This window comes from Platalea leucorodia (assembly GCF_965183815.1).
Source record: "Platalea leucorodia genome assembly, chromosome: 10".
Lineage (NCBI taxonomy): Eukaryota > Metazoa > Chordata > Aves > Pelecaniformes > Threskiornithidae > Platalea > Platalea leucorodia.
In genome coordinates this window covers 16,970,891-16,988,286 of record NC_138832.1, presented here as the reverse complement: position 1 = coordinate 16,988,286, position 17,396 = coordinate 16,970,891, and the positions used below count along the sequence as shown (strand labels likewise).

The 17,396-nt window shown below is 42.0% G+C and overlaps 2 protein-coding genes across 4 annotated transcripts in view; both read left to right on the top strand.

Annotated features, from left to right (window-relative positions):
* Positions 1 to 4,118, top strand: part of NRK (Nik related kinase) — a 109,070-nt gene extending 104,952 nt beyond the window's left edge. For all 3 annotated transcript variants that reach the window (XM_082323245.1, XM_082323246.1, XM_082323244.1), the window contains one exon: positions 379 to 4,118. In XM_082323245.1, the coding sequence (XP_082179371.1) occupies positions 379 to 462 (84 nt within the window). In that variant the 3' untranslated portion in view covers positions 463 to 4,118. The remainder of the gene's footprint in view (positions 1 to 378) is intronic.
* A 6,953-nt stretch (positions 4,119 to 11,071) lies between these two features.
* RADX (RPA1 related single stranded DNA binding protein, X-linked) overlaps positions 11,072 to 17,396 on the top strand; it is a 29,475-nt gene continuing 23,150 nt past the window's right edge. Inside the window, exons 1-3 of the mRNA XM_082323141.1 lie at positions 11,072 to 11,748; positions 12,575 to 12,717; positions 15,028 to 15,220. Of these exons, the coding sequence (XP_082179267.1) occupies positions 11,175 to 11,748; positions 12,575 to 12,717; positions 15,028 to 15,220 (910 nt within the window). The 5' untranslated portion in view covers positions 11,072 to 11,174. The remainder of the gene's footprint in view (positions 11,749 to 12,574; positions 12,718 to 15,027; positions 15,221 to 17,396) is intronic.

Here is a 17,396-nt window from a genome sequence, read left to right as displayed (position 1 = left end):
TCAAGTATGATTTCTTGCATATAGCAGTTATTGATAAATGTTCTGTGAAACCTGCTTAGTCCCGCTGACATATTTAGAAAACTGGGGCCCCAAAACCGTTTAGATTAATTAGTTATTTTAAAATGTTCTCTTGTGTCTTTTCAAATAGGGGAAGAAATATATCAAAAAATATATCCCAGTTGTACCACAAGCAGTTTCACTTTAAAAAGTTTCTCATGGGATTAAAATTGAATTGTGATATATACATCCTTGTATTTGGGACTGTGGCATTCTCTCAGATTTCCTGTATGGGTAAAAATATTCTCATAAATGTAAACTGACAGTAGCATCTCTTTTTTTTTTTTTTTTTTTTTTTTCTTTCTTCCTTCCCCTTTCAAGGTGTTCTTTGCATCTGTACAATCAGGAGGCAGCAGCCAAATATACTTTATGACTCTTGGTCAAAATGTACTATTCAACTGGTAAATCACATCAAAATGAAGGATGCTTTGAAATTTCCTGTAGGTAGCAGTGTAAAATGCTTGGAGGTAATATACACAAATTCGCACTTTTTACCAACAAAAGTTTTGTCATTATTAACTTATCAAAATTCATATTCTTCCAGTTTGGAAAGAATTCCATTTTCCTGTCAAAGTATTGCAAACATGTTTCGTTTGTCTTCTAAAATATGTTGCAAACCAAGACTGTATTCACAGCGTTGGGAGAGAGCAACTTCAATGAAGAATGTAGCCGATAGAAGAAGCTCCTGTACTCTGAAAAGCATACAGTTTCATTTTCACAGATGATGTAATGTTGTTATTTTGAACTGAAGTCTCTTTCTTTTTTGGACAGCAACATCTGTAGGTCGATACAGAAACACAAACAAGTTGGGTGACAAATTGGAGTCTATTTTGAATTGGGTTTTGGCTTGTTTTGCATTTTAAGCAAACTGTTACTGTTTCACCGAGACTTGCTTGTCCAAGTCTTACAATCAGCGAAAGAGCAACTGTTCGTGATGGGGCCTGATGCAGATTGGGACGCTTGAGGGATCGTATCCTGTGCTGGGTAGGCAGGTGCATTTCACTGCAGAGTTGTAAAAGCAGCTGCTTCTAGACACGTGCCTCATCTGGTAGATTGTACAAAATGCAGGGGACAGACTTCATGTTTCTTTCAGGGCTGGATGCCTGAGCCCATAGACACAGTTACTGTAGAATGTATTTGTAAAAATAGTTTAAATAGTAGTTTGTCAAAACCATACATGCATAAAGCATTATGGACCTGAACCTGTAACTTTTATTCAAACACAGGACCCGCACTCATACGAGTTGACTTAAAGGCACTACCCATGTATATAAGGGCACAGGATCAGGCACCTTCTTTTCTTCCCTTCTTGCTCTTTCAGCATCAAGTCTTCATGTATTTGTGTGTAAATACAACCTTTCCACAATGGATGTTAAGATTAACAAATGTAGTCTTAATATAGTTATGAAAATATCCAAAGAGTTAATCTATTATAAATAGAAAATCTAAATAATTTCAGGTGATTTCTACGCTAATTACATCTAAATAAAGCTGCATCCACTAGTGTTATTGGTGCCAGTGTTTCTGCATAAACTCTGTTCTCAGGGGCTTGTAACTTGGCCATAAAACTATACAGATATAATATATATATATATACACTATATATAATCATATACTATGATTAAATTGTAGGGTTTAATGCAATCCTCATTTAGTGGATTTTTGGATATGCTTTGAAAATGTAAAGCGTCAAATGTAATACAAAAGAGCTCATTCCAAACATGACACAGTATGGATGACGCCGTAGGCAAAAGTGAAATTGCTAGTTACAGTGTTTGAAAATAGGTATTTTTTACTTGAAATATGTGATACTGAAAGGTGCAGGGAAAGTGTGTTGGAATATCTGGTCGTCTACCTCAAGGCTGATGATTCAAAGTTGACTAAGAAGGGGAGAAATAAAGTTGTTAAAACTGGTAGCTGTTTTGTACAGTATGTCAGGTTAAGTTAGTGTTAGCAGTCATGCTGTGACTGACAGGTGCTTCGATTGCAACCATCAGCTCCAGAACTGGCATCCTTGTATATGTCAGCAGAGAATCAACCTAGGGGCTAATCACCCTTCCCCTCCGTCCCCGTGCTGGCACTTCAAATGCTGCAGGCAGATCAGAGATGCCTTCACTGTTGCTGTCTGTGTTCTTTGGCTATGTGGAGGACTGCACTTTCCAAAGTTATTAACCTAGCACTTTTCAGGAGCACTAGTTTATCTCAAAATGTATAGTGTTTTTTATGAAGTATTTTCCTTTTAAATGTTTTAACTTACAGGAAAATAAGCCTAAGGCCATACTAAAAAACATGTCCAGTTCAATACTCAAAGTGGTTCTTAATATATGCAAATAATCAGCTTGTGTGCAATCTGAATGGTATACTGTGCTCAGGCAGAGCTGTGTGAAAACAGGAGTCTAGTTGTAGTAATCTTCCTACCTGTTGCCAGTGCTAGGACTGGGGCAAATGAGCAAAACATGGCTTGGCTCCCTAGGCTACCGAGTGCTGGGCTTGTTTTGTTCAACTTTCACCAAAAAAACAAAACAAAACAAAACAAAAAACCCCAAAACGCAAAACAAACCCAAACCTGCAACAGAAACAGAGATGAAAGTTACAATTACAGGCAAAAAATAATTTGCAGACAATCAGAAATACAACTTACTTGCTTTTGACTTAAAATAAAAAGTCTAAGAGACTGTGAAGAAAGAACAGCTTTGACTTTGTACCCAGAGATGTGCAAAAACTGCTTGTGCTGTAAGCAGTGATCCAGGCTGCCCTATAATATTTTTTTAAAGTATGCTTATCTCAGCAGCCTCTGCATTCCATGGGATGCATGTGAATTTTTTTCCCTCTCCCATTTTGGTGTCAACAGGTAGGAAGCAGATTTTTCCTGATGCTAGGCACTAGTTAAAAAGAGTTCAGCAGAGCATTTAGAACAACCCATATCAACAGATTAAAGAAGCAAATGTGATCAAATTTGTTTAATATTATTGTAACAGAGAAGTGTGACAGTAAGTTGACACATTGTAAAGATGTTTAGCTCCATACCAAGAGGGGAAAAAAAAAAAAAGGCAAGTTCAAGAGAGGGAATGTGCACTATTATGTTGAGATTTAATTTTTCATTCTGTTTCCTTCTATTAGCTCTCTTATCTTTCCAGTTACGATTCAAGGCAGTGGGTTGGATTTCCATCTGTCAGTTTGCATGTAAAACCATTGGAATTATTGGGGTTACATCCATGTGTAAATGTGGAAAGAATGAGGCCCTTAGAGGTGAATGCTTTTAAAGGATTTAGAAGTGGTATTGCAAATAGCAATAGCAACTGGATGCAACAAGGAGAAGACTGGGGCATTTTCTCTTTATCAAGAGAAAATCAGAATGGTTGAAGATGAGAAGGAGCCCAGAGATGTTGAGAAGAGTAACAGAAGAGAGTGGAAGTGACTGAAGAGGAGGGAAAAGCTGAAGAAAATAAACAGGAGTAGCCAAACGGCAGGGAGTGGATGTCTGGAACAGTATATTGCTGTAGGAGGAATAAAAAAAGGTTGAGAGATGTTAAGGAAAAGAAAGTAACCAAAGAAATGGAAAGGTATCTGGAGTGACCGGGTGGTCTGAACACTGAACGAGAGGGTGTTCTGAATAACTGTTCAGCTCAAAGCAAAAGTTCAAAGGCTGGAAGAAAAAAATGCCAAGAGACCCAAGTTTATTCTGACATAAACTTAACTATGCAAAACATGTATCAGATTTGTAGTTTCATTTTGTGAGTTGTTTCTCTAGCTGTACCCTTTCACTAACTTTTAAAACCGGGGAGCGAACTGCTTAACAATGTGTTTTTCTAGTGATGTCACTTTGATGTGAACAAATGCTGTAGGGGCAGAAGGGCAGAACGTTAAGGATCCATGTGAGTAATCCTTTGGTACATGCAGTATCCTAATGGCAGGTGGTGCTCCTAACGTTGTATTTGCCAAACAAGATTGCGCTAATACTGCGGCAAGATAGTATTGTATGTGCCTGCTTTCATTTTAGGAATGGTGAACTCTATTCTGCAGCCTGAACCTTGACACGTGACTTTAAAACCTGGGAACAACGCAAGCTATGTACTGTACATTATGTATTGTTCCATAATGTTGAAATTGTACAACTGAAACAGTCATAAAAAATACTCTGAAAATCAAAACTAGTATTGTGCTTGTAAAATTCTGTTATATTGGCGTAAGCTATTGTAAAAATCATAGAAAGCTTTGTTATTGTTTTCCAAATCCAGTCAATATCCCTAGGGAAGCATCTATATCTGCCTATAGAGACAAAATGAATATATTTCCTTGCAGTGGATAAAGATGTTGAGGTGATAGTGTGAGAGTTCAGCCTAGACAGAGTGCTAGTAAGGGTGACAGCCGGCGCTGTGCTGTGCATGCTGCTAGTGAGCTTCACAAGTGAATTTCTGTGTTTCCGCCTTTCTCTTTACACAAATACCCAGTGGGATGAGGGCAGTGGAACGAGAGCGAAGCGACAGCTTGCAGTCATTGACGCTACAAGAACTGGCTGTTATGCATGTGTAGCAGCCTGACTGCCAGGTTAGCCCAATTCACTTTTTCTCAGGTATGCTCATGCAGTCTTTGTTGCTGCATATAAAATTTATTGCTATACATAATGTGAGGTGTGATAGCGCGCTGTAGGTGTACCACTTAAAGAGTAAGAATGAGGAAATTTGCTGTTTATGCCAGTGTTGGGATTTCTCTTAATTTTTTTAAATTCTCTTTCATCAATGTTACATCTCTTTTAAGCTAGCAGAGCATGTTGTTTCCAGCATTTGATGTGTGGAGTAGGATCTGTATTATAAGTTTAAAGATATCATGGTTGCTTGATTGGGTAGATAGCTCAGTTTTGCCAGTCATTATTTTTCTTTCCACCAAAAGTTATTTCTAAACTTCAGTAATACAGTACACCTGGATTATTCCACACCAGTTACTTCAAATGAGTTTCACTCCCCAGCACAAGAGGAAAATACATCAGGCTTGAGTTCCAGTACAATTCTGTCTGTTGGACAGGAGATTTTCTCTCCTATTTATTTGCTTACCTCCTTTAAAATCAGGAATAATTGTAGGAAGTAGGGAAGAGCAAGAATTCTGGCTTCCTGCTTTGCCTGTGATTCAGTTCTGTACTGATGACTGCTATAAAAAAAAAAAAGTACAGTGATTAATACATGTATTAGTAGTGGATTGGGAGATGCCATTAATGTTGTGGAAAAAAACTTATCAAGACATAGAAAGTATTGTTTTCTAGAACCAGCGTGAAAAATCTTGTACCCAGCCCCATATATGTGAAAAGAACTGCAGGTGAGGATCCAAGGGTTTACTCTTTTCGAGGCAATCCTTTATTGTTTTCTGACTGTAGATGTGTGTTACCTTGCCAAAGGTTAGTAACATGTACAGTGAGAAGTGCTGATCTTTTTAAGACCCTGTTTTTTCCCCTTGCTTCTAATATTGTCAGATTTTTTCAGAGCAGGCTACAGGTTCCATCTTTCTGTATCAACTCTTACCAGTTCATTTTTTTTTTCCCCTTAACTTTAGTGAAGATGGTTCTACACTTTCCAGGAAAAATGCTAGGGATGGTATTTGTCTTGTCCATGTTTGTTTTTACAAAAAGACAGAAACAAACTTCTCCCATCACAACAACAACAAAGAAACACAAACCACCAAAACAGACAAATAAGCAAACAGGCAGGCTTTTCTATTAAAAAAAAAAAAAAAAAAGTTTCAGGCACCAGAACTTGAGAAACAGTCAGTAAACCGGTCTTTGTACCTTTTACCATTCCTGTGAAAAGAGAAGCTCATTTGCCATCCCCATTAAGACGTCTCCATTTTTGGCCAAGTTAAAAATGTAAAAATGAATCTTCTCATGTGCTCAATATAACCTCTTACAAAAGCTTATCTCCCAGACTCCTCGCAGGCATTGCTGCTCAGCCTGAATGGCTGGGTCATAAAAGCAAGTTTTCTTGCAGTTGCAGTTCTGGGCTCAGACCTCATAGCCCAGCCAAAAAACAGCACTAAACATGGTGTGAGAGAGGAAACTGCAGTTGTTGAAATCTGAGCAAGTGACACCTGATAGAAGTCTGCAGACAAAGTAAAATTGGACAAAATGCCCAGTGATGAGAGCAGATAAAGGCAATTCCAAATCTAACCTGCAATTACTAGGTTTGGCGGTTGATCTACTCTGACTAGACTACTGCTAAAACATTATTTGTATTTTTCTGATACATATGACAGATGCTGTACGGAATGTCAGAGGAAGTGGTGCTTGGGTTAGTAACTAAAATCTCCCCCACCCCTCACTCAGTGGCATTGACTGTCACGCAGGTAGGCAGCACACCCATTTAATCAGTGGTGTGCCAGCAATCAAGAGTAGTCACCTCATCCTACCCTTAAATATAGGAATATTCTGTGGCAAATATTGACTAAACAAAAAGCAAACTGGGCCCAACTATGGCACTCATTTGTGTGACTACTAAGTAAAATTCAACTTATTTACAACAAAATAAAATTAGTCTTTCTCCGATCATCCTTGCTCATGATCCTCTCCTGCTCCCCATCCTGAGTTGTTAAATTAAAATACTATTAAGAAAACAGAAGGTTGAAATTGCTAGAAACTGAACCAACTTGGAGACACAGGAGCATCCATCCATATACTGATTCATCTGATATAGCTTCCAGCATAAAAGCAAATCACGGAAGAGGTGCATACTGGACTCCAGAGCAGCTTTCTGACATCAACGTAGAAGACCAGGCCTCAATTTGCCCTTTCTTAAGGTAGGAGTCAGGATCAAGCTAATACATAATTTACTTAGTCCCCCGTCCTCCACACACACACTTAACATTCCAGCCTTATATACTTCAGCATCTTTTTTGTGTCATACATTCTGTAAGGTGGTGCGCAAAATCAGCATATTGGTCCCAAAAGGTAGTAGTGAGATGGCCACTAGATTTTAATCCAACATAAGAAAGCAACCATTTCTTTAGAATCTGCAAGGCAGCGAAAAAAAAAAAAAAAAAACAAACAGGAAGGGGAAGCATGAATTAGCAGGCACTAATAAGGAACATACGGAATTCCTCTCTCCCTGGCAGAAACTGCCCTGCCTTAAGAACCCTTCAAACTTACTGTGACTTGACAGTAGAATTGCCCTGATAAAGTTGTATCATCCACGTTGCACCTAAAGGCATAGATAAAACAGTTTGTATCTCACCACCACAAAACACACTTTTGCAAACAAAACAATGCCAGTCCAAAGTGAAAGCATTTGGGGTTTTGTCTCATAATAGGAAAAACTAAAATATCTTCTTTAATGTACACCTATTTGCCAAACAGTAGAGCTAGGCAGTAGGATACAGCTACACACACACACAAAATGCCAGTTACATAATATATCAAACAAACTGTAAATAGCTTTGTATTATCTATTGCTATTGGAGCTCAAATGAAATGGCATTTTAATTTTAGCTTTGTTTTACAGTTAAAAGTAGCTCGTTTCATAGTACCAAATTGCTCTGGAATGAAATTGTTTCTCCAAAGACCATCATAAAAGCTAGCTTACAAGTTCAGCTCCATGTTTAGACAGCTGTATTTAAGTTAAATGAAACATGAGCAAACCTGCAATCTATATGAGACTTCTATAGATTCTAAAACCTGCACAGTAAATCAAGGTTCCACATAATAAAAGTGTAAGAGATCTTCCTGCTGATAGTTCACCACTTTCTTAAACTGCTCTTCAAAGTGCATAGAGCTGATTAAAGGGCAAGAGGATGTCTGCTGGGTAATCACCTCAAATGTAATTCTAGCATTATTTAATCGCTTCCTGTTATTTTCTAGGTTGATTTAACAAAAGCACCTGGGAGATAATCGTGAAATGTATTAGAAAGGCTTTTCCATTTTTGTCCTCAAAACACTTTGTGGTGAACAACTGTGTTTTACAGTAAGCTTTATGATCTTGCACAATAGCTAATTTTTTTTTAATGTACCTTCTATTCTTTTGTGCCTTTCATTCTTCCAACATATATTAAACGCAATGTTTAACAGAATGTAATAATGTCCTCCTATTCAGCATAGCCCATTTCTCACTGGCATTGCTATAGAGGCTAACTGCTGTTTTTCTTAAGGTCTGTTGTACATAAAACCCGAGATACTTGGCTGCTAATTATGTCTGAGAATTTGACGCTATGTATTGATTTACCAGAGGTCGACACTGGTACAGTTCAGCATCCTTAGTTGTAGGTATATGAAAAAATCATATTGTCTTCAATGAGCAACTTAAATGCCCCAATGGAACAGGCTCAAAATAACACACTGCGCTCTTAGTTTTTGTGATTCTGATACAGTCATCTGCTGATGGCTCATCACCAATCATTACTGATTCTCCAAGTGTTTCTGAACTTCCAGTTTCTAACACAATCACATCTGTCCCACTGGCCAGGTACGGCAGGGAAATCAGGGAATCTAGAGGAACTCACAGACATAACCAGTCATTAAAACCTGCTGCTACCAAAAGAGATTTACCCTGTTGCAGTTTTGAAATTGGTATGTTAGCTAGACCTCTGCTGGTGAGAAAGAAGGTAACAGGAGCAAGTTTCTAAGAGAAGAAACTATCTTGTATCTGAAACTGCAATGCATACAAGTTTATCCAAAATTACAAAGTATTAACTCTTATCAGTCCACTATCACTCTACAAAAGCTACAGCTTCGTAGTTTTCATGACTGAAACCACAGTGACTTACAATAATAAAAAATCCTGATAACAGAGGTACATGTAACAATTACCTCTGCTATAAATAAAATAACCTTTCTTCTGCAACTCATATCAAGAGTACAGACAAAAGTGGAGAGAAGCTGGGCACGGTCCACAGATTTCCTCATTATACCTACAGATCCATTTACTAGCTGGAAAAAACTCTACACCACAGGTCTCCAGGTAAGGCTTGCGTGTGATGTGAAATAACACCCTGTGCAGCCTCAGTAAGAAGGTGTCTGGGTCATGTTTGTTCTTCTAAATTGTAAATGCCATTTTATCAGTCCACACAACAGGTCATGTGTGTACTGGGGAAAAAAGACACCACACTGAAGTTTTACTCAATACCTTGGCTTCAACATAAACATCAGGAATGACTGATTTATGTTTTCTCACTAAGGGAGTGCACTGTTACATAAAAATCCATAAACTCACACCATTCCTAGGGCAGTCTAAAGGCCAGAAAAGGCTTGGGCTTTATAACCCCTTGTCTAGTTTTTTCAGTCTTTTTTAAATGGTTCAAGCAACAGGTTTTCCAATTTCCTTAAGGCAAATGCTCTGCAGTGGCAAAGGTAGCAGACTAAGAATACAGTCATTCTCAAGCCGCGAGCTCGGAGAACTGCTTTTGGCCCAGTGCGCGAAGCAGCTCTGCCTAAGCTGCAGCCCCATTCTGGTCTTCTGGATTTCCAAAGGCTATCCAGACCAGTGACACTATAAGTACTGGACACTGCTTCTCTTCTTCCTGTCCCTTTATCTTTACCCCTCTCTCCTCACTCTGTCCTGCTGCTTTACACTCTAATGTTTCCTCTGATAGAAAAAAATACATACATTAGCAAGTGCTAATAAAGTATTAAATACAAAGTTCTTAATCCCCAGAAGTTTCATTAATATTGTAAGTGACCATGGTATCATAAAGAAGAATAAGATGATCTTGATAGTAGCAGTGGGATGAGAATCAATAATAAAATTTTAAAAAAAGTAAGGTCACACACTTAGGGACCACTAGTAAGAATGTCTCCTAATAGAGGGAAACTGAACCATTGCTGTTTGAAACAGCAAAGGAGAAAGACCCAAGAGACTTCTTCAATGGCAGGATGATTATGATTACCAACACACTGCAACCATGAAAAAGGTTAAATACAATTTTAGGAGCTAGTGCAAGACACTTCCATTGCAACTAGGAATGCATTGATAGAATCACAGAATTGTTTAGGTTGGAAAAGATCCTTAAGATCATCAAGTCCAACTGCTAACCCAGCACTGCCAAGTCCACCACTAAACCATGTCCCTAAGCACCACATCTACCTGGCTTTTAAATACCTCCAGGGATGGGGACTCAGCCACCTCCCTGGGCAGCCTGTGCCAGTGCCTGACTGCCCTTTCGGTGCAGGAATTTTTCCTAATATCCAACTTAAACCTCCCCTGGCGCAGCTTGAGGCCGTTTCCTCTCATCCTATCGCTTGTTACTTGGGAGAAGAGACCGACCCCCACCTCGCTACAGCCTCCTTTCAGGTAGTTGTAGAGAGCAATAAGGTCTCCCCTCAGCCTCCTTTTCTCCAGGCTAAACAACCCCAGCTCCCTCAGCCGCTCCTCATCAGACTTGTGCTCCAGACCCTTCACCAGCTTCACTGCCCTTCTTCGTGTTGAGGTAGAAGCGATCACGAGTATTACACATCCAGTTAAAATAAGAAGGAACCAGGAACAGGTGCAGCAAAACGGGGACGCGGGGAATGTCTGTCACCCGGGCGGGCGGCCGGCCCTGCCCCGCCGCCCCGAGCCCTCGGCAGCGCACCGCCGCTGGGGATGAGGGCGGGCAGCAGGCCAGCACCGGAGCAGGCGTACCAACGGCCCTTCCCTGCCGTAGCTCCCCGGCGCGCTTCGCAGCCACCGAGCAGCGCCAGCCTCCCGGAGGCACAAGCCCCGGGGTACGCAGAGGCGGGCGGGGGCCGCCCAGCGCCTCGGACACCCCTTCCCTCCGCCGCTGCCCGGCTATTTATTGCCGGCGGCCCCTCCCGCCGCCTGCCCGCGCCTCCGCTTCCTCCCTGACCCCCGCCCCGCCGAGCCCGCTCTCCCCGCCGCCGCCGCCGCCTTCCTGTCACCGTCTTCCCCCCCCCCCGCAGCGGTCCGCCGGCTCCACCCCTCCCCCTCCGCGACCGTTGGGAGCTTTGAATGGCACGCGGGGCGCGCGCGCGCGCGCCAGCCCCGCCCCCGCGCGCGCCATGGCGGCGCTCCGGCTCAGCCCGTGACAGCAGGAGGCCGAGGCCGCCGTCTCCCGCCGCCCTCCCCCTCCCCAGCAGCGGCCCCGGCCCCGGCTTTCGCCCTTCGGCGGCGGCGCCGCACCGGGGGAGGGGCCGCGAGGAAGCTGTCATGCAGGACCCTACCCCGGAACGCGGCGGTAGCGCCCGCCCCGCCGAGGAGAGGCGGGGGGCAGCGGCGGGGCCGGCGAGCGGCGGGACCTCCTGGCTCCAGAGGGTCTTTGAGGAGGTGCGGGGCTCCTCCCAGCTGAGCGTGGCCCCCGCCGAGCCGCCCCCCGTCACGGTGGTGGCGGTGGAGCGGTACCTGGCCGAGGCCCCGCCGCCGCCCGCCGCCGCCCCGCAGTACTGGTACGACGTGACCCTGGCGGACGGCGCGTGCCAGGAGCGCTGCTACCTGGCGCCGCGCCTCAACGGCCTGGTGCAGCGGGCGCACCTGCGCGCCGGCGCGCGCCTGCGCCTGACGCGATGCTCCTACCTGTACGACGAGAAGCGCCTCAACTACGGCTTCCTCTGCCTGGAGGAGCTGGAGCGGGTCGGGGGCGCCGGGCCCCCCGCCGACCCGCCCCGCCACCGCCCGCCGCCCCTCCGCGGGGAGAAGAAGCACTACCTGCCGCTGTGGAACAACGAGGATCCCTACGGAGAGATGTGGGTGGCGGACAAGCCCCAGGCGCAGGTGGACGTCGACGGTAAGCGGAGAGGAGGCGGCTTTAGAGGAAGGGGATGTAGGTGGAAGCCGGCCCGCAGGCAGCCCAGCGCCCTAGGGCGGCCTGCGCTGCCGAAGCCGTCCAAGGGCGCCCGCAGAGAGGAGAAGGCGCGGGTGCTTGCGTTGCTTGTGCGGCTGGGCCGGGCTCCCTGGTCAGAAGCGACCCTCCGGTTGCCTTAGGCACCGACACAGACGTGCCATATGTATCGCAGTTTACGCGTTCCTGTTACCTTGAGGGGGTTTCTTAAACTTTACAAAACGTTGATTGAAAATACAGAGTTGTGGTGCTTGCACCCGGTCTTCTGAGGTGTCAAAAACATCTGTTGCAGTCGTAGTCTCTTGGCCAGTCCGTGGGGCTGGGGGCTCGCACCTGGAAGCGGGCACCCAGAATGCGGTCAGTGCTGAGGGGCTCAGGCCAGCCCACGAAGCCTGGTGGGGAGGGAGGTGCAAGCAGGACTTCTGCACAAGCGTGATGCCCTTGTAGGCCAGCACCTGTGTCTTTTGTAGTAGCTCTTGTACTCATCTGACAACACTTCTCTGTCATTTTAAATGTGTCATCACTCTTTTTCAATTAAAAAACAAAACCAAAACAAAACTATGCCATGTGCGGATAGCTCAGAACAGGATTTCATGGTGAATAGTACCAGCAAATGAGCCTTTTTCCATGTTAGAAACATTAAGAAAATACATGTGACGTCCTGGCCTGTGCACTTTACTCCTGAAAACTTAAATGTTGAATCATGAATGCTCTTTTTTGGTCTTTTTTTTTCTTTCTCTCTTTTTTTTTTTTTTTTTCTCTCTAACCTTAGTCTCCAAGCTGACTTCTCTTGGTCAGCTGGAAATGACCTGGAGAAGCAGAGTTCACTTCCATCCACTTCTTGTGAGAGTTCTGCACAAATCTAGACTAAGGTACTACGGGAAACCAGAGAAAAAACTGGATATGCCTTATCAGGTAAAGAGGGATAAATACCTAGGTTAACACTCGAACAAACAGCTGTAGGATATTTGGAAATCATTACTCCCATATAGTAAGCATGTAAAGTTAAGATTTATGTTGTAGCTACTTTATATTAAAAATGCTACCTTTACAAAAATGCTGACCCCTTTAAAGCAAGAAATGGTGAATTTAGTGATCATATGTACAAACTTTGGTGGATGCGTTACTATAGTTCAGTTAAGCTTTTTGTGGTGAAAAAAAATATGTGGAGTTTTTAGTAGCTTAACAGCCTAAATGTGTCTGGTCTCTATGCTTTGGAAGTTGGATTTAGTCTGTCTTGTCCAAAAAAAAAAAAAGGGTAAACAAATTTTAACAATATGTATCCCCTAATTCTCTCACCCAGTGCTTCCACATGGGTTATTTTACTGTAAAATTCTTAATGATTTTCCTAGTGTGTTTTATTTGTGATATTTTTGTGTAGATCTTCTTGGAAATGGAGACAGGAGCTGGTGGGTTGGTCCCAGCCAGCAACTAAGCACTCATCAGCTGGTTGTTTGCTCTCCACTGCCCCCTCCAGAGCGATGGGGGAGAGAACGGGAAGAGAAAACCAGTTTAATAAGGGGAAGGGGGGGAAAAAAAAGGCAAGCTAGTGATGCAAAGGCAATTGCTCACCACCTCTCACCAGCAGACCTATGCCCAGCCAGTCTCTGAACAATGGGTACTTTGGGAAGACTAGCAGCCTGTTTTATATCTGAGCATGATGTTACAGGGCATGGAATATCCCCTAGGTCAGTTCAGGTCAGCTGTCTCAGCTGTGTCCCCTCCTAGCCTCTTGCCCATCCCTAGCTTACTCGCTGGGGTAGCAGAGTGAGAAATACAGACCTTGGCACTGTGCGAACACTGTTCAGCAACAGCTAAAACATTGGTGTGTTATCAGCACTATTTCAGTCACTGACCTAAAACGTGGCACCATGCAGCTGGTACAAAGAAAATAAACTCCATCCCAGCCAGACCCCATACAGGAGGGCAACACTTTACAAAGAGCTCCAATAACTCATATGAATTCTTCTGTGGAGAGAGAGAGGTATGAAACGTCTTAATGAAAGGCTGTGGTGGTCTCGTATTCCAAGTTTCCATTCCCTTTGCACATGAAGATAAATCTGGGTCTTTTTGTTGGAGGTGCTTCTCAGTAGACAGTCTAGATCATACTCCTCACTTCCATGGCAGTTCATCAGTCGCATTTCCTGGTATTAGTTGTAGAATTAGTACAGTACCCAGAGCTGATTTAGCTCAAGAAGTTAGGAGACAGATTTTACATGCTTTTTGCTTTATGCATTCCTTCTTTGGATAGTGGTGTGTGTCGCATTATTGTTATTGGATAACAAAAGATTCTATGATATAATGGTTTACTTTCAAGGATGCACGGTTCATGAATAGGAATATTAGAATGAACTAACAAGTGTTGATTTGTATAATCTCTGTATTGAATTTGGAATAAGGAAAAGAGGATTTTGGAAGCAGCAAGGGGGGAAAAACATACAAGGTGTTAGATATGTTCAAGAATGGTGATATATTAAAGAGAGTGGGTGGTAGTATGAACAAAAGCAGATGATTGTTTGAGGCCAACAGATGAATGGATAAAATGAAGCATTTTGATAGAGCTGAGATTTTTTTTTTCAGTGTATTGCTACCTTTTAAGACAATGTTTAAAAAATCTTTTTCACTGCTCAGTGATCTGCTCAGTTATGGAAAAAAAGTTCGCCCAGTTTAAAAAAAAAAATAGATAGAAATCTTTGTCATGAGAAGAACTTCAGTGAAGAGATAGTGGTTTGCAATGCAGACTTTTCTGCCTTTTTTTTTTGCTTGAAAATCAGGCTTGTCTTATGTTTTGATCAAGAATGTATAGCAAATGGTCCTGTAACATCTCAACTTCCAAAATATGTTTTTCCTTCATGGATATTTTGAAAGGTTATTCTAAATACAGCATTCTCTCTGATAAAGAAGAATCTTTTCAGCATTGTTTCTTGTGCATGGTATTTCCCCAACCTCCTTCAAAAACCATAGAGTGAAACTGGCGTCACCTACCATTACTGAGCGCTGGAAAGATGAGAGTTTGGGCTGGGGTAGTTATGGAAGAATTCCTTTGTGAAAATCAGGGATTTCGTCAACTCTAGTGTTCAAGTTTTGGAACATACTCTGTATCCATTTGTAATTATCAAAAAAATTGTTAATAAGTCAAGTAGCTGATGCATTATCCAAAATAAATACATACCAGCGTGATGATAAATAAAAGATGAATGTATTTTGTCTCTTTTTTTTCTTTAGGCTTACTTTGAAGTTGCTGATGGTTCAGGCATGATGTCAATGGTTTTGTGGAATTCATTATGTCCTGAATGGTATAACAGTATGAAGGTTGGCACGGTACTTCTTCTTGAACAGTATGCTATCAAAACCAGTTACCCATTTAAAACACAGCCAACCCCAGGGGATTCACAGATGAAGAGATTTGCTACAATTGGTTAAGTATTGCAGAAACCCGTTTTGATTCAATGAAATATAGCTGTAAAAAGGTAGCTCTTCACAGAAATAAAATAGAAAGTGATCCTTTGCTGAGACTAATTGATAAGGTGTATATCCTTAAATATTAGCTCTGGAAGGTGTCTTAGCATCCAAGTTCTTATTGTTCCCTGTTTATGTTGGGATCATGTCTACAAAGTTTATTGCCACAATTAGTTAAAAAAAAAAAAAATCTAATCCCTGATTTCAAGTATTGGGGTCGTAAAGACAGGCCTCTGGTAATGAGTTTTAATCTGATTCTACTTCCTGGTTAGTAATACAGATACCGTTTGTGCACTGCTCACACCTCCGTGCAGGTCATTGAAGCACATTGTCACCAGATCTGACTTTAGATTTTAGTGTATATGGTCAAGGCCCAGAATATCTGCAGAGCTCCATGGAATTAAAAGTTGCATTGATGACTGCTGTCTGTCCTGAAACAGCAGCACCGTGGGAGTGCATATATGAAGAATATTCCTTGGCTATGATAAAGTGTTTTCTTACTTGCAGTCATTTAGAGTGACAGATATTCAAAAGAGCTGTGCTACAGAAATAAAAGTGCTGCAATATAACAATAATAGTCTTTTCAAACTGGATTTGGTCAACATTTTTTCTTTTGCTCTCCTACTTTGCTGAACATGAGTTCTTCCCCCTTTTGTGCTTTTATGCTCAGAACAAAACGACAGCCAACATCCAGAAAATTCAGATAAATTCCTTGAAACAAGCAAATATGCATGTTAGTGAAGGATGATGTATGTATAACTTATTAATCATGACAGTTTCCTAATGTGGTTGCTATAGTGCACAAAAATAAACAATATTTATCACTGCTAGAAGCAGTGTATTCTCTGCCTAATGTATTTTTGCCTTAAAACAGGATCTTAATGTCGAAAGTGTTTGTGATGAGTTGACAGGAGAGAGAAATGTTTAGCCAGGAATGGAAGTTTGTGAGGGAAGCTGATGATGATTACAAGCCAGCCCTGAAAACAATTATAATTGCCGCAAAACCTTTCTGTGGGAAAAGGACAGAATAAAATATGCTGTCTGAGGTGACTTTCTCTATGGGCAAATATCGCTTCATTTTAACGGCTTCATTCACACTACCCTGCTGATTTGTGGAAGCATTATTGGGGTAGAAATGTTAATAAAGAGATCAAAATGGAAAATTAGGCCAATGGGCTGTAAATGGTAATAGATGTGTAATGGAAGAATTAGAAGTCAGTCTATAGTAAAGTGCCATGGTGTATTTTCAGGCCGTAGATAAACTGTAGAAATTGCTAGTCCTTGGTTCATATCAATGTATGTACAGTATCTCCTTTCTTTTCTGAGCACAAAGCTCAGAATTTTGTCCTAATATGAACTTACAAAGCACATAATACCATACGTTGATGGATCTTGTGCCCATATATCCTGTAAGAAGAGCGTCTAAAGAGAACAGAACATCCAGAAAAATTTCTAGAGCAGTTCCAAAACCAATTTAATGCAACTCCTGGTACATGTTTCTTGGGGTTTTTTTTGTTCAGATGCAGTGAAATGTAATGCCTCGCTAATTACTCTATTAATATAAATATCCCTGTATATGCCCAATATGGGGCAATATTTCAGTTTTTTTTAAGCATGCACAATGAGTGCTCCGAAAGTTCTTCAGCTAGCTAGTTAAAGCAATCAATTACATTGAGTCTCTTAAGTAAAAGTTACTTTTTTCATCATCTATTTCCAATTTGTAATTCCATCAAATCCCAACTTTCCAGTGTTTCCTTACAACCATTCACGTATAGATGTCGTAAAATGTAGCTGGAAGGTTAACACATCCAGAAGGGAAAGGGCTTTCCAATTTAAGCGTTCTTGCAAGACAGTATGCTTCTGGCATATTCCTAGATTTCTATGAAGCGAGTTCTGCACTGCTTGCTTCTGCTTGCAGCTGCAGCACTGTATGTCATGCTGAGAGGTGCTGTTTCAGGACCTAAAACATTTGCAGCTTAAATAGTTAGTACCAACATCTTGAATTCCACTGCTAGACAATGTGTGCGTTTCACAGATCACTGAATTTATGTGGTACTGGCGAAAACTGCTGTTTTGAATATCCCGGACTGATCTTAGCTTCTGAATCATCCCAGGGTATAGCCCTGACCTGACTA